Source organism: Rhipicephalus microplus, chromosome 5 (assembly GCF_043290135.1).
Source record: "Rhipicephalus microplus isolate Deutch F79 chromosome 5, USDA_Rmic, whole genome shotgun sequence".
Lineage (NCBI taxonomy): Eukaryota > Metazoa > Arthropoda > Arachnida > Ixodida > Ixodidae > Rhipicephalus > Rhipicephalus microplus.
In genome coordinates this window covers 146652642-146677562 of record NC_134704.1, presented here as the reverse complement: position 1 = coordinate 146677562, position 24921 = coordinate 146652642, and the positions used below count along the sequence as shown (strand labels likewise).

The following is a 24921-nucleotide window of genomic DNA, read 5'->3' as shown; positions in this document are numbered from 1 at the left end:
GGTATGGCGAGAGTTTATTACAAGTGGCTCTTACTGAGTTCTTCATCTATTAGGAGGCATTTAAGGAAGCCATATTCTCGGGGAATCGTATCTCATGCAATATACGATTTGTTGTCAACCGGGGATATGATTAACTGTAACAGTTAACCATTATAGCTGGGGTTTGACGAGGAAAAACTACGCTATCATTATGAGGCAATATCAGTAGAAGACTCCGTAAATATCTCCCACTTGGTGTTCCTTAACCTGTTCAAAAATCTAACATTACGGGTGTAGAATTTTAACCTCCATCGAAAATGCTGCCGCCACCGGCGTGACTTACCCCGCGTAGTTCAGGACCGCAATCATTAACCGCAACCGCTGCCACAATGTAATTGGTAAATGACGAATGTGTCTGCCTCAGTTTTTAGTGATTGCTGCCACGCACACGTACCTTTAGTCCTACCTTTGCTTGAGGTTTAATAGAATGCTCGCTTTCATGAGGCACTGAGTTGCGTCAAGATTTAGTGGCCCTAATTTCACAAATATACAGCGAAATCTGCTATGAGACCACAAGAGGGGCACCACAGTTACCCGCCGTCGGTGTTCGTAACCAATATAGTGCCATAGTCGATGTTTGTAAATGGTATACTGCGCGAAATACGAAAGAAAGAAAAATACGAAGAAAACAAAATTCGTGATACAATGGGGTTCTAACCGATGTATCTCAATGCGAATGAAGTATCACATCACAGAGCCATGCAGGCATTCAAAACTTTTTCACAAAAAACAAACAAACAAGCTTTGTGTCGGGATGAAACCACGCTAACGTACCCAGTATCACGTGGAGAAAATGTAAAGCAATCAGGTGAGAAAATACAAATCCCATACCAAGAGGTTCGTTGATGCTTTCAAACTTACAAAATACTCAGCCGTCATTCTTCATGGTAATCAGCCACCGCATCATTTTATGGAGTATATAGTGGGTACAGTGCAAACGTACTTCTTTTAGTAGCGTCAATAGTGCTTGCGAATAGTTCTAGTAATGTCATGCTTCCAGCTTTCGCTTTCACCATGTTGCTATTGATGCGTAGTCCCGCGCTTTTTAGGCAAGAACATTGTGACGTCCACTACTGTATGAGATTCAAATACATAAGGCCGGGTAGGATCTGATTCAAAGCGAATGAAAAACTAGGTGGAAATACCACAAAATTCCCCAGGAGTACACCTCCCGACTCACCAGCATCAAAACAATGCGATTTAATATATCGTGAATGCCAGCACGCGCACCTGCCGTGTTAAGCTGAACAAATAAATGACTACCCAAACATAAACACTGCTTAATGTTGTGATGTTAAGCGTGCAATGTGATCACACAGCACACAGGCTTCCTGCGTTCAGCCTCTATGAGTATACTGCAGCCACAACCAGCATGGAACTCACGACCGTCAGAAACGTCTCTTTAAAAGCGAGTTGTACCATATTTACACATTTAATTGGTCTACCAAGATTTTTCAATTAAATGGGTACTCCTTGCTTTTTTCTTTTCAGCTGTGATTATCAATTTTAATTTTCATTTTCAGCTGTGATTATCATGCTGCCCTGCGAAGCTGCAGCTCTCGGCGGCGCCGTCGGCGTCATTAACTCCATTGGCATGCGAAAGAAATAAACGACTGCTGGAAATGACTAGATCGCTGACCATTGGGGCCAGCCAATCGGTCGTAATTTATTTGCAATAAAACGCCCAACGGAACGCTGATTATCTGTATCTTTTTCTCTAGTAACGTATTATTTTCTATTATGAATGGGCTGCGGTCATGGTATAGTTCTACAAATCAATATCATACTGTTATGTGACCATCAATAGTAAAGCAACAGCCTTATATAAAACATACACAGAATCACAAGAATTTGGTAACAACTATAGCTGCTGTGCTCCGCAAGTTAACAGCGACGAGTCCCGAAATTGTGGCGCACTGAAATTTGGGAGTTGGTAAGTTGTTTATTTCAAATGCCTCTTCTTGTACATAGCTTTGTTTCTGAATTGTAGGTACCAGTAGAGAAGTGACGATGTCGAAGAGGGTATTCTAAATGTACGAAGAAAATGCAGCCAAAGCCCAGTTTGACACTTAAAGTGACCGAATGATATTGCTAGGCTTCCTTGAAGTTTTGAGTGTGAAACAAGCACACCAGCCCGAGAAAGCTCCCTATACGTGTCCTGGGGTGGGTGGGGGGGGGGGAGCTAGGTTTTTTGCCATTCTGTTTCCCGCTATCCCACTGGCCGATTTACTCGCACATACTATATGATAAACCTTTTAATCTAGCTTCATTCTATGAAGCTAACTTAAGACAATATAGAGAAAAAGTTCGGCCCATAAAGGCATAACAGCCTCATTTTGGTACGTTTCCAATATTCGCCTTACACTGATTCAAGGGAACTCTGGATATGGCGTTTGTAAAGCATTTTAAAAAACGGAAATTCTCGCAAAATAAAGCGCAAGAAAGCGTATTCAAGTAATAAACAGGAATGAGAACGGAAAATCTTCCTAAGGGGGCTCATCGAAGGCCGCTTCTACGACAATAGCGGTATGGGAAACTCGACGGCCAGGACATGGGCTCTCTTTAAAGCTGAAGTTGATTAAAGATGTGGGAATGAATCAGCCTTAATTCTTTTCACGCAGTAGCTTGATGTCAGTTGAGCGATTTCTGAAGTGATAAAAACACATCATGATTGTATAATAATTTAGAATTTCAGGACTTTTTATTCCTTTTTTGGTAAGTTCACTGAACTGAACATATTTTCAAGTATCATAGAGTATGGGAAGTTGAGAACCATTGTCTTAGCGCGTTTATTACCTTAGGGAGAGGCGTGTCTGTAGAAGGTAACAACTTGGAGTGTAATACCTGTGTCACACGGGCACGCAAAAAGTCTTTTAAGTAAGCGGTCTTTTACGAAGTTGAGAGACATTTAACAAACGACGCAGACACAAGGCAGCAACGATCTCCTTTTAGTGTTTTCGTTCGAAGACGCTAGCGAAAACGTGGCGCTAGCAGTTAAAAGAGAAGCAATGAAAATTAAACGACGTATCACGATGTGCAAATTAAAGACTTGTTGCACTGCTTGTTTCTTCAAATAAATTTAAGAATAAGAGATGAAGAAACACAAATGTGGAAGTTTGTTGCACTAATTAAGGAAGCATTCCCATATTTAGCGACGTGCACAAATCCGTCTGGCACCACTGAGCCTTTATTTACCGTATTTGTTTTTTGCTGCTCTCGACTGCTCTCGACACGTTATCGGTGACCGTACGGAAGAAAAAGCGAGGATCGCAAGCCTCACGGCTTGCCTTCTCGCTCTGGAAAGCGAGGCAGACGCTGCAAAAGCCGCCAAGGAGAGGATCAAGCAGCAACTGCTGTTCAGCAATTCCTTGCTGTGCACACTGGAGCTGTCAGAGAAGGCCTGCGATCGATCGATCTGGGCCTTCAGACGAAACGAGAGGGGATTCGAGGGAACTGTACGTAACCTCGGTGAGCAGAACTTCAAGCAATCTTTTCGAGTGTACCCGTCCACCTTTCGTGTCATTGTGGAGAGCTTGTGCAGTGATCTCGAAAGACAGTGCACCAACATGCGTGAAACCATCACTCCTGAGAAGCGAGTCGGCATTGCTCTATACAAGGTTGACCACTTGAATGACGGGCAAACACACGACTGCCACGCTTTCCTCGCTTGTGCAAAATGGCGCGGCACGAGACCGAGCATCACCACGTGATATTGCCGACGCGCTGTAGCTGCTTACGAGAGTAGAAAAGGAAATAAGCATTAAAAGAGTTCATTGCACCTTCTGCAGAATATGAAATTTGTTTTTACAAAGAGTTTTGGTGACAGAAAAATAAGCATTCGCTCTTTTTTTCCCACCACTCGAAAATTGCTGGCGCCCACTGGTTTCGAGGCTACTCATTCGGAGCCGTAAAAGAGATCGACGAACTCCGTTTACGAAAAAGACCGCTTCTGAAAAGGAGTTCGCTATGTGCCGTGTGTCTGCTGCCAGGAACTCCTTTTCGGAAAAAGACCGCTTACTTAAAAGACTTCTAAGTGCCCGTGTGACAGGGGGTATAAAAAGAGAAGCAAAACATGATTACTTCACACCATTTACAAGTAGTATGTATTATAGCGCTATATAAAAACACAGAACTCATTGTGCTCAATATGAGATTCGAAATTATATGCCCCGGCACACAACGTTCATTATGCGGTATGTTCAATAGGTATTGCAGCTACCTTAAACTGGGACTCTGGCGTAAATAATCAAACAAGTAATATTCCACGTCACTTCAGGACACTCACTGGTGTAGTACAAATATCCAAGTAACATACACATCAAATTAAGAGACCGAACGTGGTTATTTGGATGCCAAAATTTTTCGACATTGTTATTCTTCTACTGCTATTGCAGCAGAGCATGTGCGTGCTTCCTATGCGCATTGATATTTTTTCGCAGCCGATTGAAAATTATTTGCAGAAAAATTGTTATGGTAGTTCAGTGCTTCTAATTAACAGTAAGAATGTGTAACTTCTGGCAGATCTTCACAATATTTATTTTGTGACTCATTACGCGTTCACTTTTTTTTCATCTCTGCACTTATACCACAAAGTGATCGAACCAGTTACCCTTGATGCGTCGGCAAGCTTTGCCAAAAGTCATTGTGCAACTCTTTTCCCAGCTACCTCTTTTCACAGATTGTGTGTTTTGTCTTGCTTTTTTTGGCAAAAACAAAGTTCATTTCATTGATTGATTTTGAAAATTAAATGTTTTTTATTGAGTGATTGAACCTAATGTACCCCACTTTTGACGCTGATTAAGTGGTAAAACAAGTTCAAGTAACATTTCTCGCCTCGACCATTCTTCTGCACTACCTTCTGCCATTCAGACCAGCTTTCAGTGGTCCTGCTGCTGAAATGACTACCGAGATAAGCTTGTACACTTTACTCTCAGAACTAAATATAAATGGTTGCGGGGAAAAGATATATTACTATATAAAAGATTTTCTCACCAATCGGGAAGCGACAATTGGTATCTCAAGCGTTAGCTCTGAGCCATTCCGAATGCCAAACAAGGGAACGCCTCAAGGAGCCATAATATCTCCTCTGTTGTTTATATCGCCATGCATCGACTCGCTCGGGCCTTGGATTGTGTACCACAGCTAGGTTGTACCCTCTACGCGGACGACATTACTCTGTGGGCCACACGGGGGTCCCTGGCCAGCAAAGGGCAGACACTGCAAGAGGCGGCACGGGCTGTCGAAAACTTTGCCAGAACTAGTGGTCTCAGCTGCGCACCCGAAAAATCGGAGGTGATCAGAATACACAGCAAACGCTACAAAAGTAACGGAAGAATAGAAATTGAAATCGAAAAGCTGAACATAAAGAAGTCACCGTCGCCCGGATCCTGGGTTTCTGGGTTCAAAGCAACGGTAGGGCAAATCACACTATCGGTCTTAAATCGGCAACTGAACAAGTGGCTACGATGATTCAGAGGATCACCTTCCACAAAAAAGGCATGAAAGAAAGTGACACTGTTTGTTTAGTGCAGGCGCTCGTAATGAGCAAATTGATACAGCTTGCCTTTCCACACGCTGATCAAGAGCGAGAAAGAGCAAGTAGATTCTATCATCAGAGGGGCTTACAAGGCAGCATTAGGCTTACTGATAAGAACTCCGACACAGAGGCTTCTCGAGATCGGCCTGCATAATACGTACGCTGAACAGAAAGCAGCAACATTGATCTCTCAGCGCAACCGCCTCAGCTAGACGAAGTCGGGAAGGGAGATACTGATGAGGGCGGGTATAACACCGCAACCCCAAAACTTGGACGAGGAGCTGGTGGACGTACCAGACCTAGTTCGACGACATATTTCGATCGCCCCTATCCCCAGGAACATGACCAAGGAGCAGCATCACGAAAGGCGAGAGGAGCGTGTAAAATGGATCAGAAAATTAGTCAGAGGCAATGAGAACGTGCTATACGTCGACGCTTCCAGGTATAACTGGAAGCGCTACGTCGTTACAGTGGTAAGCAGTGACACGAAAAGCATAGCGTCCAGCGCATCACTGTACACTACATCGATCAGCAAGGCCGAGTATTTCGCCATCGCATTGGCGATTAAAAGTCGAGAGCGCAGCGACGGCCAGACGTACATCACCATACTCTCAGATTCGCAAGAGGCGTGCCGGCTATTCACGAAAGGCCGCCTCCCATTAAACATTTGCAAATTTTTAGGCGGCGAATTGAGTAACACTTATAGGTTGGTCTGGTGCCCTGGACATGCAGGCCTAGAGGGTAACGAGAGGGCGGATGCTCTAGTTCGAGCGCTCACCACCGTGCGGAGCAGCAGCCTTTCTCGCTGTTACCACCACCCAGTAACGACGGCTTTCGCGAGGAGGAGGAAAACGACCTGGCTCGGATGGCTCCGCGAGAGCTTCTTGCTCACCAGGGATGCACGTGGCAGAAATATGGCGCCCCCCACAAATCTCTTAAAAAGGGGAAGGCGCTATAGACCTCCGTAAAATTCAAACGGGAGTTTATCCAAATTTATTACGACTGCACAAAATTCATCCAACTTTGTATGTGCGCGATTGTCCGTGGTGTCGCGACTCACCACCGACCCTTTACCATATATCGTGGAGTTGTGCTAAACGGCCAAATGATCTTGATCGCTTACAGCGTATGTATAGAATCGAAAACTCTTTGGAGCAATGGGAGGCACTCCTCGCTAGCTCAGACCCGGAGGTGCAACTAGCAGTCCTGGACCACGTCCGGCCGGCGGCGCAAGCCAGTTGGGCCTTGGACATGGGGCCCCACTCATCTAGCTCCTAAACCCCTTCTTTTTGAACCCAATAAAGTTCTTTCTCTCTCTCTCTCTCTCTCTCTCTCTCTTGTACACTTTGGGACACTGTATTTCCTGGTTTTAACTTGATCCATCCGACTACGCGTACGATAACTTCTTAGGTACACGGATACAAGTTCGCATACTTTTATTAAAAGACGTGTCTCATAAGTTCTCTTCAAACGCCATTAGAGTTTACATGGTAGCTTTTTTATGTGCTACATCTTAGCCAAAATCCCTGAGCAATTGCGTTATAAAAAGTAATTTTATATTTAAACAAACATCCAGTTGCATGATTGAGGCTGCTGTTGAAACCGAGCACAATGCTTTATTGAACTAAAAGGACAAACGCAACGTATGCTGCCGCAGAGCATCCTCTTTCACTAGCAGGTCGTAACTGAGTTTTTGCTCATATTCACTTCGCTGATGACGCACCTACTTCTGTAATTGCACTGCAGCTGAAAATTCCTGGCGCCAGAATTTCCAGACACTTCACTTTTTTACCCACATGTTCGTTTCTGTGCCTCGATATCTGCCCCAATTCCACATATGGAAAGCGCAATATATATTGCCACGTTCCATTTCCCAAGTTTTTGTTCTCGTCCCAAAACACCACACGATTCTCAGCGCAAACCGAGCCTGCAGTTTTCGAGAAGATTCCGGACTGTAGTAGATCATTTCTATAAGATCACGCCCAATGTGCGAACGGTACAGATTGTTCTGGAACCTACGCCACCACCAGCGATAACGCTAGAACATTCAACGGCAAGAGTATAAATGCCGACGCGCTTCGCCGCTAGTCAGTTGTTGATCGAAGGCCGACGCTCCGTTCACCGCTATCAGTCCGAGACTGCTATCTGTGCAAGACTGCGGCTGTAATTGGACTTTCCGTTTACCGGGCACAGGTTCGCCCAAATAAACAGTTAAATGCCAACACAAAGTCTCCTGCCTTCGGCCACGTCACGACCCCGTGACATCTGGTGGAGGTGCTGTTTCTTCCAGGTACCGGACGACTCCGTCAAGCCGTGAACCCAGCCCACGCCGTGAAGACGCCGACGCCAGCAACGAGCAGCGAGTTAGCCGCAGGCAACAAGGTCTGCCACCGGAGTACGGGCTTTTACTGGACAAGGCTCGGAAAACCAAGACGTTGACGTCGACCACGGCGACCATGTCAACGCCGGTTCTACCTGCACCACTCCTGCTCCGGCAACCCAAAGAGCCGCCAACTTTCCGCGGTTCGCCACTGGAAGACGCGGAAAGCTGGATCGAAAGGTTCGACCGCGTCGCCGTCTTCAATGACTGGACAGACGAAGACAAGCTACGGCATATGTGTATTTCGCCTTGCAAGATGCTGCTCGGACCTGGTTCGAGAATCAAGAGCGACGCCTCACAACGTGGGATGCCTTTCGCGCCAGGTTCCTCACCACTTTCGCAAGTGTGGTGCGCAAGGAGAAGGCTGCAGCTCTCCTCGAAACCCGCATGCAGATGCCAAATGAAAACGTGGCGATATTCACGGAAGATATGATTAAACTCTTCCGCCACGCTGACCCGACATGTCCGAGGAGAAGAAGGTGCGTCTACTTATGCGAGGAATAAAGCAGGAACTCTTCGCCGGGCTGATCAGAAACCCGCCTAAGACGTTCGCCGAATTCATTTCAGAAGCATCTACGATAGAGAAGATGCTCGAGATGCGCACGCGGCTATATAACCGTAGCTTCTCGTCTACAAGCTACGCCGACATTCAAGCGCTTGGAACCACTGACTTGCGTGAGACAATCCGAGTGATCGTGCAAAAGCAGCTGCGAAAATTACTTCCTTCAGCGCAGCCTCACGTGGAATCCATCGCGGACGTCGTACGCCAGGAGATCCAGCAGTTGCTGGGCGTTCCTCAGCCTCAAGAGCCACAGCTGCAAGTCATGAGCTATCCTGCTGCAGAACGCCGCCACGCCCCTCCTCCACGCGCACGCCAAAACGCCGCCCCATCACACTTCCGTCGCCAGACACCACCGCCGCCACCACCCCCACCGACGACCTGCCGTTCCCCAGCGGGCCAGCGCAGTGCGCCGAGGAAAACCGACGTTTGGCGCACCCTTGAAAACCGCCCACTCTGCTACCACTGCGGCAAAGCCGGGCACACTTACCACCGTTGCCAGTACCGACAGATGGGACTGCGTGGCTTCGCCGTCGATGCACCACGTCCGCAGCCAGGGGAACGGCCACGTGACATCGCCGACTACCTGACAGGAACTCAATGGACAGCCCGAAGTCCTTTCCGTTCACCGTCGCCCAGCCGCCGCATGTCACCGCACCCCCGGCAGTACTCCGGCCCAACGCGGGGCCGGTCTCCTAGCCCGTATCCGGGAGACTAAGGGCAGCAGCCGGTGGAGGTGCGGTTGCTGTGCGACGAACTACTGAAGATCCTCCTCCGACGACGACGCCGCGACGGAGCTTTCCGAACACAACGCCAACCAGGGAAAGCTCCGACGGCGAAAGCTCATTTACCGAAGGTGGCCTGACGACGCAACATGGAAGCAGCGGAACAAGCCGACGCAGCAGTGACCCGACGCCACGCCCTAACTGTAATGCGAGACGGCGAACTAGCGACCTCAACGTTCTTATCGACGGCCACAGTGTGACCGCTCTCATCGATACTGGAGCCGACTAATCTCTCATCAGTGGGTCATTCGCCGCGAAGTTAAAGAAAGTTAGGACAGCTTGTAAAGGCCATGAAATCCGCACAGCCGGAGGTCATCTCGTAACGCCTGCAGGAATCTGCACAGCGAGAGTCACCATTAACGGCCGTATTTACCCGACAGACTTCGTAGTCCTACAGCGTTGCTCAAGAGATGTCATCCTCGGCATGGACTTCTTATGCCTCCTTGGTGCTGTCATCAACTTAAAAACAAAGTCGATAACGTTATCCACAGAAGAATTGTAGGCCCGTGTGCTCAGATTTGGGCGCACGTTAAAGAACCCCAGGTGGTCGAAATTTCCGGAGCCCTCCACTACGGCTTCTCTCATAATCATATGGTGGTTTTGGGACGTTAAACCCCACAAATCAATCAATATCCACAGTAGAAGCACTACCGTTGCGCATGCCGTCAGGACACCATGCCTTCATTGTGCTGGAAGAACAAGTCACTATTCCGCCTCGCTCAAGCGTCATTATTTCAGTCGGCGCTCCTAAATCACCTGACTTGGAAGGCGTCGTTGAAGGCAGTCAGCATCTGTTGGTCACCCGAAATATTTGCGTCGCAAGAGGAATTGCAGAGCTGCTGGGAGGCAAAGCAACGGCTATGCCCACAAATTTCAGCAATGAGTACAAACATGTGAACAAAGAACAACGGTCGCATACATCGAAGAAATTGTCGAAGCCACCAGTGCTTTTGCCCTCGCCGATTCTGCGGAACCTACTCAGAGGAACCAAGCCCCTCCCATAGCTTTCGACGTCAATCCCAGACTTCCGAACGATAAGCAAGAACAGCTCAAGGCCCTGCTCCTGCAATACGAAGATTGCTTTTCGTCATCATCGAAAATTCGGCAGCCCCCAATGACGAAACATCGCATCATAACCGAAGAAAATGCCAGACCACTCCGTCAGAGTCCGTACAGGGTTTCGACGCGAGAACGTGAGGCCATGAAGAGACAAGTTGATGAAATGCTGCGGGATGACATCATCCAGCCGTCCAAGAGTCCATGGGCATATCCCGGGGTGTTAGTTAAGAAAAAGGATGGGACCCTACTTTTCTGCGTCGATCATCGCTTCCTGAACAAAATCACAAGAAAGGACGTGTATCCTCTCCCACGAATAGGCGACGCACTTGATCGGCTCCATAACGCCAAGTACTTTTCGTCAATGGACCTCAAGACTGGCTATTGGCAAATCGAAGTCGACGACAGAGACCGAGAGAAGACGGTGTTTATAACACCGGACGGCCTCTTCGAGTTTAAGGTGATGCCCTTCGGCTTTTGCTCAGTGCCTGCAACTTTTCAACGTGTTATGGATACAGTACTGGCAGGATTGAAGTGGCAGACTTGCCTTGTGTACTTGGATGGCATCGTCGTGTTTTCGACGAGCATCTTCGTTTCGACGAGCATCTTCGGCGCCTTGAAGCTGTACTTCAAGCCATCAAGACGTCCGGACTCACACTTAAGCCAGAAAAGTGCAGATTTGCGTATGAGGAGCTCTTGTTTCTGGGGCACGTTATCAGCAAGTCTGGAGTTCGTCCCGATTTACGGAAAACAGCCGCCATCGCCGACTTCCCGCCGCCCACTGACAAGAAGGCCGTGCGCCGATTTCTGGGCCTGTGCGCTTATTATATTCGGTTCATGAAAAACTTCGCCCGCATCGACGATCCTCTCACTAACCTTACCAAGGCCGACGTGGAGGTCAAGTGGGAAACGCCACAGGAACACGCTTTCCAGGAGCTTAAACATCGCCTCCAGACGCCTCCGTTACTTGCCCATTTCGACAAATTCGCCGAGACAGAAATACATACTGACGCAAGCAGCGTAGGTCTTGGCGCCGTTCTTGTGCAGAGGGCTGACGGACTTGAAACGGTTATTAGTTACGCCAGCCGATCGCTATCCAAAGCAGAAGCAAATTATTCCACAACCGAAAAGAAGTGCCTCGCCATCATCTGTGCTACGTCGAAATTTCGCCCCTACCTCTACGGCAGGCCCTTCAAAGTTATGAGAGACCACCACGCCTTGTGTTGGCTTGCCACCTTGAAGGACCCTTGAGGTCGCCTCGCACGATGGAGCCTGAGACTTCAAGAATATGACATTACCGTCGTTTACAAGTCCGGCAAGAAACACTCCGACGCCGACTGTCTCTCTCGTGCGCCTGTCGACCAACCGCTACCCGACAACCCGGATGACGACTACTTCTTAGGAACGATTACTACCGACGACTTCGCTGAACGACAGCGGGCCGACCCGGAACTTAAGGCCCTAACAGAATACTTTGAAGGCAGGACCGCCGAAGTCCCGAAGGTATTAAGCGCGCAATTGCGTCGTTCTTTCTACGAAACGGTCTTCTACAAAAGAAAATCTTTTCACCGCTTTGAGCTAAGTACCTCCTTGTGGGGCCTTCAGCTCTGCGACCAGAACTCTTGCAGGCCCTGCACGACGATCTGACGGCAGGGCATCTCGGTGTTTCTCGCACGCTCGCGTGGATACAAGAAAGGTACTACTAGCCACGTCTTACCACCGACGTCACTCATTATGTGAGGACATGCCGGGACTGTCAGCGACGCAAGACACCACCGACAAGGCCAGCGGGACTTCTGCAGCCAATTCATTCTCCTTGCCGACCTTTCCAGCAGATTGGTATGGACCTACTAGGGCCGTTCCCGACGTCGGCTTTCGGAAAAATGTGGATCGTGGTAGCTACCGACTACCTCACCCGCTACGCCGAGACAAAAGCCCTGCCAAAAGGCAGTGCATCTGAGGTAGCTAAGTTCTTCGTCGAAAATATCGTCCTACGTCACGGCGCCCCAGAGGTCCTTATCACCGACAGAGGAACGGCATTCACTGCCGACTTAACTCAAGCGATCTTGGCATACAGCCAAACAAACCACCGCCGGACGACAGCGTACCACCCACAGACCAACGGCCTCACCGAGCGGCTTAAGAAGACGATCGCCCACATGCTGTCAATGTACGTCGATGTCGAACACAAGAAGTGGGACGCCATTCTTCCGTATGTGACCTTCGCATACAACACGGCGGTGCAGGAGACGACGCAGATATCTCCATACAAATTGGTCTACGGAAGGAGCCGGGCAACGACGCTCGATGCCATTGTACCCAACGTCACCGACGAAGAAAACCTCGATGTGAGTGAGTACCTTCAACGCGCCGAAGAAGCCCGACAACTTGCGCGTCTCCGTATCAAGAATCAACAGACGACCGACAGCCACCGTTAAAACCTTTGACGACGCTTCGTCGAATACCAGCCCGGTGAACGTATTTGGGTGTGGACGCCGATACGCTGACGTGGACTAAGTCAAAAGCTTCTGCCACGGTAATTCAGACCGTACCGGGTGGTTCGATGTCTCGGCCCACTTGATTACGAGGTTGTCCCCGACGGCATCATGAACTCTCAACGACGCCGATCGCGACCTGAAGTCGTCCATGTCGCGCGCCTCAAGCCGTTTCATGCGCGTTAACAAACTGAAACATTGTTTTTGTATTATTGTTGTATCGTAGATAATTCATTGAACTTTCTTGCATTATTATTGTACCTTCATCTTTAGTTAAAGCATCGGGACGATGCCTTTTTTTCAGAGAAGGGCAGTGCCACGTTCCATTTCCCAAGTTTTTGTTATCGTCCCAAAACACCACACGGTTCTCAGGGCAAACCGCGCCTGCAGTTTTCGAGAAGGTTCCGGACTGTAGTAGATCATTTCGATAAGATCACGACCACAGTGCGAACGGTACAGATTGTTCTGGAACCTACGCCACCGCCAGCGATAACGCTAGAACATTCCACGGCAAGAGTATAAATGCCAACGCGCTTCGCCGCTTGTCAGTTGTTGATCGAAGGCCGATGCTCTGTTCGCCGCTATCAGTCCGAGACTGCTATCTGTGCAAGACTGCTGCTGTAATTGGACTTTCCGTTTACCGGGCACAGGTGCGCCCAAATAAACAGTTAAATGTCAACACGAAGTCTCCTCCCTTCGGCCACGTCACGACCCCGTGACAATATTGCCGCAGAGGGCCCGGGCTTTTTTACAAGCAGATGATTGCTGGTCTTTTAAGTCATGTTCACCTCGTCGGTGACGCACCCATTCTGCGATTCCATTTCATCTGTACTTTTCTGGCACCAGAATTTCCTGTCACTTCGATTTTTTTCACACACATGCCCATTTATCCACCGCGAAATTTCCTAAATTGCTACATCACCACGGCTGAATGTAGTATATGAACGTCGCAAGAACGGCCACGATTGTACATCCCTTTGGTCTTCAACAAGATCTCTTGGTAAGTATGCATTCACATAGTGGTGGTTGCGCAAAAAATAAGTGCTTCATAAAATTTACGTATCAGGGGCCGTAGTCACAAACTCATTACCGAAAATTTTTTGCGGGACAGAACTTTTTGCGTAAGTCGGTTCACGAAACAAAAAAAAACGACTTAGGAACTCATAGTTGTCACATCGGCCGCTTCAATAAAGCACGCTAGAAGATGTCAGCGATGGTGATGCAGTTGCTATATTTGCCTAAGTAACCGGAAAATTCTCGCAAGTGGATTCACGAAGCAAAATTTTGCGTTAAAACAACGTGGCTAGGAGAAAATCCTAGAAGTCATCCGCACCACTCTCAGGAACAGTGTGGCTACTTGGAATGGAATTTGCCGCCGCAGTAGTATACTTTGGTGCCCTGGCTGGTTTCGAGTTAATTCACGCCCATGAAGGGCTGCCTGATGACTGCTGGTGCCTTTTTATTTATTTCGGTGATTTGAGTTTCGTGCGTTGTTTTCCTTGTACGCAGTGGTTGCCATTGACAACCACCGTTGTCCAATAAGTTCGGAGTCACAGTAATCGAAGAACCCTATTGGGCTTCAATGGCGTAAAATTATGCATTTAAAATTTTTTCTCTCAAAGCTGCAAGAGCAGTTGTTTTTTATCTGTTCTGTATACCATACAAGTTATATTGGGGTAATGTTAAATTGTGAATGGCATCACGCACTGTCGTAGCTGTTATCTGGATAATGTAGACTAGTCAGGCACCGTTCGAACATTTGGCTGAGTCTCCGAAGACAATTGTGAATTGTCTTGAATAAAGTCTGAGTGAATCAATGAAAGGTAGCCTCCATAACGTTTTTTCGTTAATAGTGATGACAACCCGTTACATTTGGGGGGGGGGGGTGTCGTAGGGTGGTAAGGCGATTGTTTTTTTTGAGTAACTAGTATTAAATTTAGCAGTGTGTACAAAACTGGTGTTAACATATAACACTCCCATAGAGATGAGAAAACACTAAATAATGACGTTGGCACGGCCAAAGACGAGAATGGTTCTTTGGAATACTAATACAGAAGACAAACATGATTGAGGTTGAGTTTCATATCTTCAAACCTAAACACATTTAAATATTGACTGAATTATTTTTAATTACGATTAGTCTCGCAATTTTTCAACGATACATTAGATTTTCTGTGGTGATACCTTGTTAGCCAGTCGTGGCTCTGAGAGAGTGTCTGATAATCAGTTACAATGTAGTATTACCTTATAGCAGTAGCACTAACATTAGAGAACACTACACCATGACAGTAGCTTGGCCGACAGGGCCAATCTATTGCTTGAAATATTAATGAGGGAGTAGATAAACGAGGTCAGATGTCCTTCTCACGTAATAAAGTTTTATTGCATTTGAAAAGCGATTCAATAGCCAGCACTAATGGCCAGAGCTTGAACCATATTCAGCAGTCGTTCACTTCTTCGGCAAACCAATTGAACTAATGCCTCCGATGCCATCACCCAGAGCAACCGCTTCGTTAGGAGCCATGATGATCAGAGCTGAAAATAGAATATAATTTATTTTTAACAAGAAAAAACACTAAACAAGAAATTTCACATAAACCGCATAATTGCATTATTATGATTATATTTTTATATTAAAAAGATTTCTGCTTCATATCATTTCTCACTAGGTTCCGAACAAATTCATAATTCTTTTCGCGATGTGTCAAGTCGTGACAGAAAATTTGTCACTTTGCTGTACCCTAAGGGCCCAGATTGACAACATGGTTATAGGCCATATCTTATAAACTAAGTTTTCATTCACATAGATACTGTCAGCATGATCTATCAGATGCATATAAAATAAAATACAACACTTGTTTTCAGAACATGTATGAAAAAAGAAACTAGTGTTTAATAGGTTAACAATATGCAATATGAACTGAAGGGTGTAAGCACGCAAGAGGAAAGTTGTACGTTTAGGTACGTCTGGTTAACAACATTAGTGACACCTTCACATCAGTTTTTTTTGAAAACTATATATTGGGGTCAGTTATTATTCACACAATTCATATTTACAAAGATAATGAAAGAATTCATTCACTCATAGCAACTTTTGTACCAGTTCTTCAGGGAGTATGGGTACATGGAGTAAAGCATGGCCTTTATATAGTTCAAGCCAGTAAAATGAAATGAAATAGTTCATTGGCTCTGGATAGCGCGTCTAATCAAGGCTGAAATTTAAATCCTTCAATCCCCATTCATACAGACCTAGAATTCATTACTTACAGAAAATTGCTCCGAACGCAGTAACGAAGAATATCATTCAAGCAATCGTGAAATAATTTTTGGCCGCATACATCGTCTGCTCTGCTATATAATTAAAACAGCACATAACTACCTCGCATGATGCGCTTAACATCAATCTTAATAATGAATATGTTATAAAATATTTCAATTTAACTTGCTCAGACCCCATAGAATAAGGCGTACAAATGATTACTCGTACCAAAAAATAAGAATGAAATAACCCAACTTGTAATTGCAGCAATCAATAAAAAACTTTGTGTCCACATCTATTACCTGCTCCCGTTTTGTGATTTAATAAAGCCACGTCTAGCTCAAATAGTACGTTTTAGGTTAAGGCTAATAATAAATAGGTTTTGTTTGACACATACGCCACTGATGTAGCGTATGTGTCGTGAAAAATTTTCGGCCACGTGGCGTTGTGGTCCATGAACATTAGTGGTTGACTATACGAATTGTCTTTGTACACTTATCGTCATCATCATGATCATCGTCATCATCATCATCATGATCATCATTATTGTTATTGTCATCATCATCATCAGCCTGACTATGCCCTCTGCAAGACAAAGGCATCTCCCATGTTCTGCTTGTCAACATGGTCCTGTGCTTGCTGCTGCCACGTTTCTGAAGATCACGTCCTCGACTGTCACTTTGCCGATTGCGTTTCGGTGAAGGCAACGTGGTGAAGACCAGTGCAGTGTAAGCTGAAAAACAGGAGGAGTTCTTTGTGGCCTGTGTAATATATCTATTGTGAATTAGAAATATACAATTTAGGTGGAGTAAATAATAATAATAATAACAATAATAATAATAATAATAATAATAATAATAATAATAATAATAATAATAATAATAATTTCATTATTAATATCATCATTATAAAATACCTGGCAAATAGCACCAACAAAAAACATAACTACGCGTGTACGACACCTATTGTGGAGTATTTTATAGCCTATGCACGGGCAGCTGCACATATAAGTACACACGCTATAGAAGAGAAATGCCTCACACTGCATATAGGTAAAACGTGCATATTTAAGGCCTCGTGTTGGTGGGTGAAGCTCCCTATGCCGTGGATCTTACGATGTAGTAGTAGTAGTAGTAGTAGTAGTAGTAGTAGTAGTAGTAGTAGTAGCAGTAGTTCTAGTAGGTAGCCACCTCTACAGACGGACAAGAGGAGCAGCACGTGCGCAGCCTTTTCGATTGAGGAAAAAACCCACGCACGTTAATTATATATAAAGATGAAATACCTTACGGGGAAGAGTATTGATGAATTAAAATCTCCAATATATTTGCCTTGAGTTTGATGCTTACAAATCAAACCTAGGATCAGAAGGACGCGCTTTAGGCGCTATCTGACCAGAAAGGGTTGCCATGCTAAACTGGCCGGGTATAAGCTGCTTGGTTTTAGGAAGGTTCAGCAAGGATTGGGCCCCAGTGCCATTAACAAGAGCCGGTGAAAAGTGGGAAATAGACACGAAGCGCAGTCCGTAAGAAAGTGCACGAGGGCCACCTCTTGTTTATTCTTTGTAACGTTCCCTTCATGGCAATACTTCTTTATGCTGAATATACAATGAACACATGCGAGATGGTGGTACTTTGAGTGTTAACTAAATGGACGTACGGACAGACAGACATATGCACGGACGGACAGAAGAACGCATGGATGAACGGGCGCATGGACGACGCACAGGTGAACGGACGGACAGATGGACCCAAGAACGAATGGACGCTTCGCTCCGCTCATCATCATGCACTCCGTGGATATGATGTGATTTTTGCTTTGTTAGACATAAAAATAGTGACATCGAACTGGATGCGGGGCACTCGACACAGAATTGATAAACGCCACAGGTGTCAATAGAGTCTACTGGATTCTCCTAATGTCGACACGAGGAAACGCTTCACAGTCCCTAGCCGCCATTACAGTTTACTAAATCAGGGGAGTGCCTGGAGCAACTTTCAAAACGTGGAGACCACACGAGGTAATGCCGCTTGGCGCTGCGATCGCTAGTTTGCAGTGTATCATTGTTTTGAGACTTGCGTGAGGCTCCATTCAGAAAAGTGGTGCAAATGTGAGTGCCCGCTTACCATTCGAAAGGCCCAGTATTTGTCAGGTACAAATCATTTTCATACAAAGAGCTATGCAATAATACTGCTGTGTTGTTTACGAATAGTATGAGATTATGTTTATGTGTGATGGAATAAATAAAAATAACAAAAGGCTCAGGTTCTAATTGCGCCTTAGATGATGAGTTATTATTTCTAGTGTGATATGGCATAGTTTCATGCCCTTTTATTTGGTTTTTCATGATAGCTTCAGTCAGTATGTATCACTACAAAAAGTAACTTTAAATATAATGAAAAGACAAAGAAATTTGAGAGTAGTAGTAACTATTTGTCATGCCACTACACAGTATTCAACAAACCTTAAGTAAGGCTCCGCGATCTTTGCGATAATAATAACTCTAGGAGCCCATGCTTTACGTTTTGGGTCTAGGCTATTGATGAATGCATAATTTGCTCAGCCGAATCGAGTGATTGATTTTTTTCTAAACTATATTTGGGGCGTTTCCAATAAATGAGATTGTTCTAGAGCACGCATTGATTTATTTGATTGATTTGTAGGGTTTAATGTCCCAAAACCACCATATGATTATGAGAGACGCCGTAGCGGAAGTCTCCTAAAATTTGGACCACCTGGGGTTATCTAACGTGCACCCAAATCTGAGCACACGGGCCTACAACTTTTCGCCTCCTTTGGAAATGCAGCCACCGCAGCCGGGATTTGATCCCGCTACCTGCGGGTCAGCAGCCGAGTACCTTATCCACTAGACCACCATGGCGGGACCTAGAGCACGTATTATTTATTTAAATATTAGCAAAACATTGCCTACCCAGTGCGAAGGCAACTGCAACAAGAAGGTCCATTCCCAGGAGGTGCTTCATTTTGAACTTTTTTCTCTGCAGAAACAATTTGAGGCATTAAGGATTTAGCACTACAGTCGATACTTTCATGTTACTTATTTACACATTATTTTTGCTTCTATAATCATTTGTAAGAGAATCATAGTGCTAAAAATGGCTGCATTGCTGCGGATACTTGCTCAATTTCGTCAGCTTTATACATTCCTGTCTAGTCATTTGTACGTCTACCGCTGCCGATGTGCAATTGTACACATTAAAATACCAAAATGTGTGTCAACACTCCTATTGGAGACCATGGTTTTCGGACAGTTTCACTTTTTACGACCCACATTGATTTAATTGTCGAAGCGTTTCAAGCACGTAACGTTTCAGAACGTGGTGCAATTCTTAACAAAATATTTTAGGCGCCGCTCAGAATAAAAAAAGAAACATAAAAAGCACATTTGGTCTTCACCTGTTTATTCTCCCTGTGTGAGTTGGACCACAAATAAAATCGTAACCTGCCGAAAGCTACAAGTGACGAACATAATCTTGTAGATAGGGGTCCGTGGAAAACTCTGAAGAGGTAGAAGATAACATATCTGGGAGTAACCTTGAGAAATCCTTGTGGTGCTCACTAATTTATTTTATTTTTTTATTCAGCCCTCAAAGCAGACAAATTCAGACAGGGAAGTAGGTAAGAATATAGATCAACTGGTCTCAAATAATAGTAAGATAAAAGTATAAAAGTGACCACATTTTAATGTGTTTTTACTGATACAACCTATTTATTACCACATGAAAACAATAGTTATCCTTGATTTATGCAAAGTCAGAGGGTGGGCATTTTCACTACCCTGTGTTATAGTAGATACATGAAAATTTTTTTCCGGAATGTGAGGCCTGCCTACTGGAAGCAAGCCGCGCTATCTGACGTGCTTTGCGGTGATAAAATAGGTGAGTCGGGAAAAATACCATGAGTATGTTTTATGAAAATATTCGAGTGGCAGAAATTTTGATGCGCCGTTTGCGATACCAGAAAAAAGCAAGCCGAGTTTAATTGAATAAATTAAACAACGGTGATAACTTTTCCCTGTAGTCAACCCTACCTCCGCAGCCTGTTCAAGTATTTGTTGGAATAATGTTTGAAAACGTAGTAATCGAGCTAATAATTAATAGGCGAAAAAAATATATCAGAATTCTTCAAGCACGCTGTAATATTTTAGGGTTCAAGCACCTAAAATAACTGTAAATTTAGAGTGCTATGTTTAATTTAAATTTATTGCAATACTCGAAGAAAAAATAAAGATCTCTCAGCTATCTAATTTGAGCTACTGGAGACGACCACCTAATAAGAAAAAAATTTCTCCGATGAGGGTTATGGCAGTGTTAAGGACAACCTCAATATAACAAACTTAATAAGCATTGTGGGTTTACGCTCTAAAACTAAAATCTGAATATGAGGAACGTAGTTGTGGAGGACTCCGAAAATTTCGATCGCCGTTTTTTGTGCACCGAAATCGTCAATAACCTAAGTGTTAAAGCAGTCTAGGTGATTGTTGCGTCAATGGTGGATGTGACTGTCAAAATATAAAGCAGAGTATGAAGAGCAGGGCTATGCATCACCAATACCTGCCTAAGTGTAAGGGACAGAAGTCCAGAAGTCCAGACGCCACGGATGTAGCGTATGCGTCGAGAAAAATTTTCGGCCACGTGGCGTTGTGGTCCATGAACATTAGTGGTTGACTATACGAATTGTCATTGTACACTTATCATCATCATCATGATCATCATTATTGTTATTGTCATCATCATAATCAGCCTGACTACGCCCTCTGCAAGACAAAGGCCTCTCCCATGTTGTGCTTGTCAACATGTTCCTGTGCTTGCTGCTGCCATTTTATACCAAAAACTTTTTAGCCTCTTCTGCCCATCTAAAATTCTATCTCTCTCCAACGCGCTTGCATTTTCTGGCTATCTAGTTATTTACCTTCACTGACAAGCAGTTATCCTGTTTACGCGCTACATGGCCGGCTCATGTTCATTTCCTCTTCATGAGTTCAAATAAGATTTCCTTAACACCGGCTTGTTCCCGGATCCACTGTGCACTCTTCTTGGTTTAATGAGGCTGCACATACCATTTTCTTTTCCATTGCTTGCTGCGTGGTCCTCAATTAAAGCTAAACCCTCTTTATAGGTCTCCAGCTCTCTGCTCCGTAACTAAGTACCGGACAAATGTAGCAGTCAGATACCTTCCCCTTGAGAAATAGTGGCGAAATATCTGTCAAACTTTGAGAGCACCACCCCATTCTGATTCTTCTAGTTACTCCAATCTCGTTGTTCGCCTCCGCGGTTGTTATCTGTCCTAAGTTGACAAAGTCTTTTAGAACTTCAAGTGCAATCTTACCGATCTCGAAACGCTGTTCTCTTCTGAGGTTGTTGTAGATTACTTTCGTTTTCTGCATATTACTTTAAGATCTAGCTTTCTGCTCTCCGTGTCCAACTTAGCAATCATGAGTTGCAATTCATCCTCTGAGTTACTTAACAATGCAATATCATTGGTGAAGTGCAGTTCATTAAGGTGTTCTCTATTAACTCTTATCCCTAACCCTTTCCATTCGAGGCCTCTGGAAACCTCCTGAAAGCAGGGGATAAATACCATTGGGGAGAGTGTATCCCCCTGCCTTACACCCTTCTTGAGTGGTATTCTGTTGATTTCTTTATGAAACACTATGGCAGCTGTTGCCCCCTGTATATTTCTTCCTGGATGTTTATATATGCTTCGCCGACGACCTGATTCCGCAGTGTCTGCATGCCTGCTGATATTTCTACTGAGTCAATGGTCTTCTCGTAATCAATGAAGGCTATGTATAGTGGTTGGCAGTATTCTGAGCATTGCTCTAACACCTTATTATTAGTATGAGTGTGGTTGATTGTTGAGTAGCTTGTTCGAAATTCTGCTTGTTCCTTTGGCTGACTGAATTCTATTGTTGCCATAAATATGTTAGCAATTGCCTTTGTAATTGAATTGTACACGACGGAGAGCAAGCTGATAATTCTTCCTCTCCTTGTCAACTCCTTTCTTATGTATTAGGTTGATGTAAGAATTCTGGTACTATTCCGGTCAGGAGACACCTTTCAAACACAGTGACTAGTTTTTGTAACACAATCTGTCCATCTTTCGGCAGATCTGATGTTACCTGATCCTGAGGGTTACTGCTAGTTACCTGAACCTGGGTTACTGCTAGTTACTGCTAGTTACCTGAACCTCAGGGTTACTGCTGATCAGGGTTACTGCTAGTTCTTATAGTAAGCTCGAGGTTGTCTTGGCTACTATAAATATCTCTGTAAAAACTCCTCCACTATTTTAACTATCCTATCCATATTGGTAGTTATTTTGCCTTCCTAGTCCCTCAGTGCATACATCTGATTTCTGCCTATCCCAAGCTTCCTCTTCACTACTTTAACGCTTCCTCTGTTCGTCAGAGCGTGTTCAATTCTCTTCATGTTATAACTTCTTACATGGAATATTTTACGCCTAATAATCATTTCTAAAGCTCTGATAACTTTTTTGTCAGTTGTATTTAGGGCTTTCATGCTTTGACGCTTTTTAATGAGGTTCTTTGTTTTCTGGGACAGCTTGACAGTGTCCTGTCTAACTGCCGTACCTCCAACTTCCCCTGCACACTCCGTAATGTTACTCGTCAGATTTTCTTTCACTGCGTCAATGCTAATTCTAGTTTCCTCGATAAGAGCCGAGTACCTGTTCTGAAGCGAGACTCTGAATTTGTGCACTTTGCCTCTCAGTGCTAGCTCATTGATCCGCTTCTTGTGCATCCGTTTCTGCCGTTCCTTCTTCAAGTTTAGGCAAATCCAAGACTGTACTATTCTATGGTCATTGCATCTTTCCTTGCCAAGCACTTCCACATCCTGCACGATGCCTAAGTGTGCACTCACTATAAAGCTTATTTCGTTCCTAATTTCGTCATTAGGGCTTCTCCATATTCATTTAGGTTCCCTCGTTTTCGGAAGAAGATAATAAATATTCGTAAATATTTCCGTTCTACAAAATTTACTGATAGCTCCCTCTAGCATTTTTAGTATCGACGCCGTAATCTCCTACTGCTTGGTCTCCAGCCTGCTTTTTTTCTACCTCGGCATTGAACTCTCCCATCAGTATAATGTACTGTGTTTTTATTTTACTCATTGCTGATTCCGTGTTTTCCTGGGAGCTTTCAAGTGACGCGTCATCAAGGCTGGATGTATACGCATAGGCCTGTACCACCTTCATCTTGTATCTCCTATTGAGCTTATCAGAATACCTATCACCCTTTCATTACAGCTACAGTAATCCTCTATGTTGCCAACTATATTTCTGTGGATAAGGAATCCCACTCCCAGTTCTAGTTTTTTAGCCAAGCCACTATATCACAGGACGTGTCCATTCTGTAGCACTGTACAGGCCTTATCTGTCGTCCTAACTTTACTGAGCCCTATTATATCCCACTTAACACCCTCTAGCTCCTCTAGACTTCCCTCACTAGATAAGGTTCTAGCGTTAAACGTTGCCATGTTCAGGTTCCAATACACTTATAACACCAACTGAAAAGAAATCAGTCACAGTCTTTATACTGCACTATGCAGAATAGTAATTTTTTTCTTAAGTAATGACTGTGGCAGAAAACAAGGACGGCTTTTGGCACGGCTTTTCATTTGCCACCTTTCACGAAAAAAAGAACGACTGGCTGCCGTTTCGGTGATCTCTCGCATTTCATGAGCGGAGAAAATGCGGGGTACTCAATTGTTGCTGCAGGTCTCCGAGTAAATTTACAATAAGCATACATGTGGTAGTTGTCCGTATAATAGGTTAAAAATGCGTAAAAAATAAACTTCTCAATTTCTAAAGGAATGTGAAAAGACGAGAAAAACACTGAGATGTTCTAATGTCTATCATAGGCCGTAAAACTTAACAAAATATTTGTTCCCTCATAAACCTGTGCTTCGTTTTCTCGATAGTTTTACTTTTGATTAGCTTTGTTTTCACATATAGCATAGGCTCAGAAATTCATGACCTACATTAAACAAAAATCTTCACCAGTGCCACTATGCCACCAATATTGCCGCGTCCACCGATCACCAGGAATGAATGCTGTAATATTACCTAACCATATTGTGGCTGGCGCCGTGTCACCTGAATGACGCCGTTAATCTTTCTTAACCTAACAACAATTATTTGAATACGGAACGTATATCAAGTGCGCAAGAGCAGTACAGTAATTCAATTACCGACCATGATGTTTTCATCTTTCATCTTAATAAACCTTTATTTAGTAATAATTCTTCAAAATTATTTTCCCATAGCATTCATGGCTACGAACGGAATGAAACTTTACGGGTTGATAAGATAAAATACTCATACAAACTTTGCGCACTCCATGCATGTGGAGATACGAAAAATTGCCAAACTCTTGCCATACAGCATGTATTCCACACCACGTGAGCCTCGTACAGCTTGCATTCCACTTCTCATCTTAGTCAAGGTAGAATTATATTCTTTTCGCCCTGCCATAATTACGTCCATCTCTCCGCTCTTGTGTCGAGAGTGGCATATTGATTAGGAGCGATGATAAACACACCTAAATAAGCACGCCTCTCGATGACGAGCCTACATGACTTCTCCTTAGTAAAGAGAATCAAATTATTTACGTTGCTCAAACACTATAAATGAGTATTTAAAAGCCGTAGTGGGGTCATGCATATCGCTTTCAAGCTTTGGTTCTTTAATCAATGCCTCGATTGATCTTCGTTCATTTTGCGGCTGTTTAGATTGGCATTTCGATGTGTTGAAATTTTGACACCTTCTTCAAGCTATA

General features: G+C 44.6%; 1 protein-coding gene across 4 annotated transcripts in view; it reads right to left on the bottom strand.

The window, feature by feature from the left end:
• Positions 1 to 24921, bottom strand: part of LOC142817956 (uncharacterized) — a 62981-nt gene that overhangs the window by 14776 nt on the left and 23284 nt on the right. For 2 of the 4 annotated variants that reach the window (XR_012895437.1, XR_012895436.1), the window contains exons 2-3: positions 19039 to 19105; positions 15209 to 15385 (exon numbers count right to left, since the gene is read on the bottom strand). The exons of 1 other annotated variant lie outside the window; for it this stretch is intronic. Coding sequence is in view for 1 of the 3 variants with exons in the window: in XM_075896023.1 (XP_075752138.1) it covers positions 15300 to 15385; positions 16603 to 16842; positions 19039 to 19090 (378 nt within the window). In the remaining 2 variants the exon portion in view is untranslated. Of the gene's footprint in view, positions 1 to 15208; positions 15386 to 16602; positions 16843 to 19038; positions 19106 to 24921 lie in introns of those variants that run through there. One more of the 4 variants, XM_075896023.1, reaches the window with a different exon arrangement.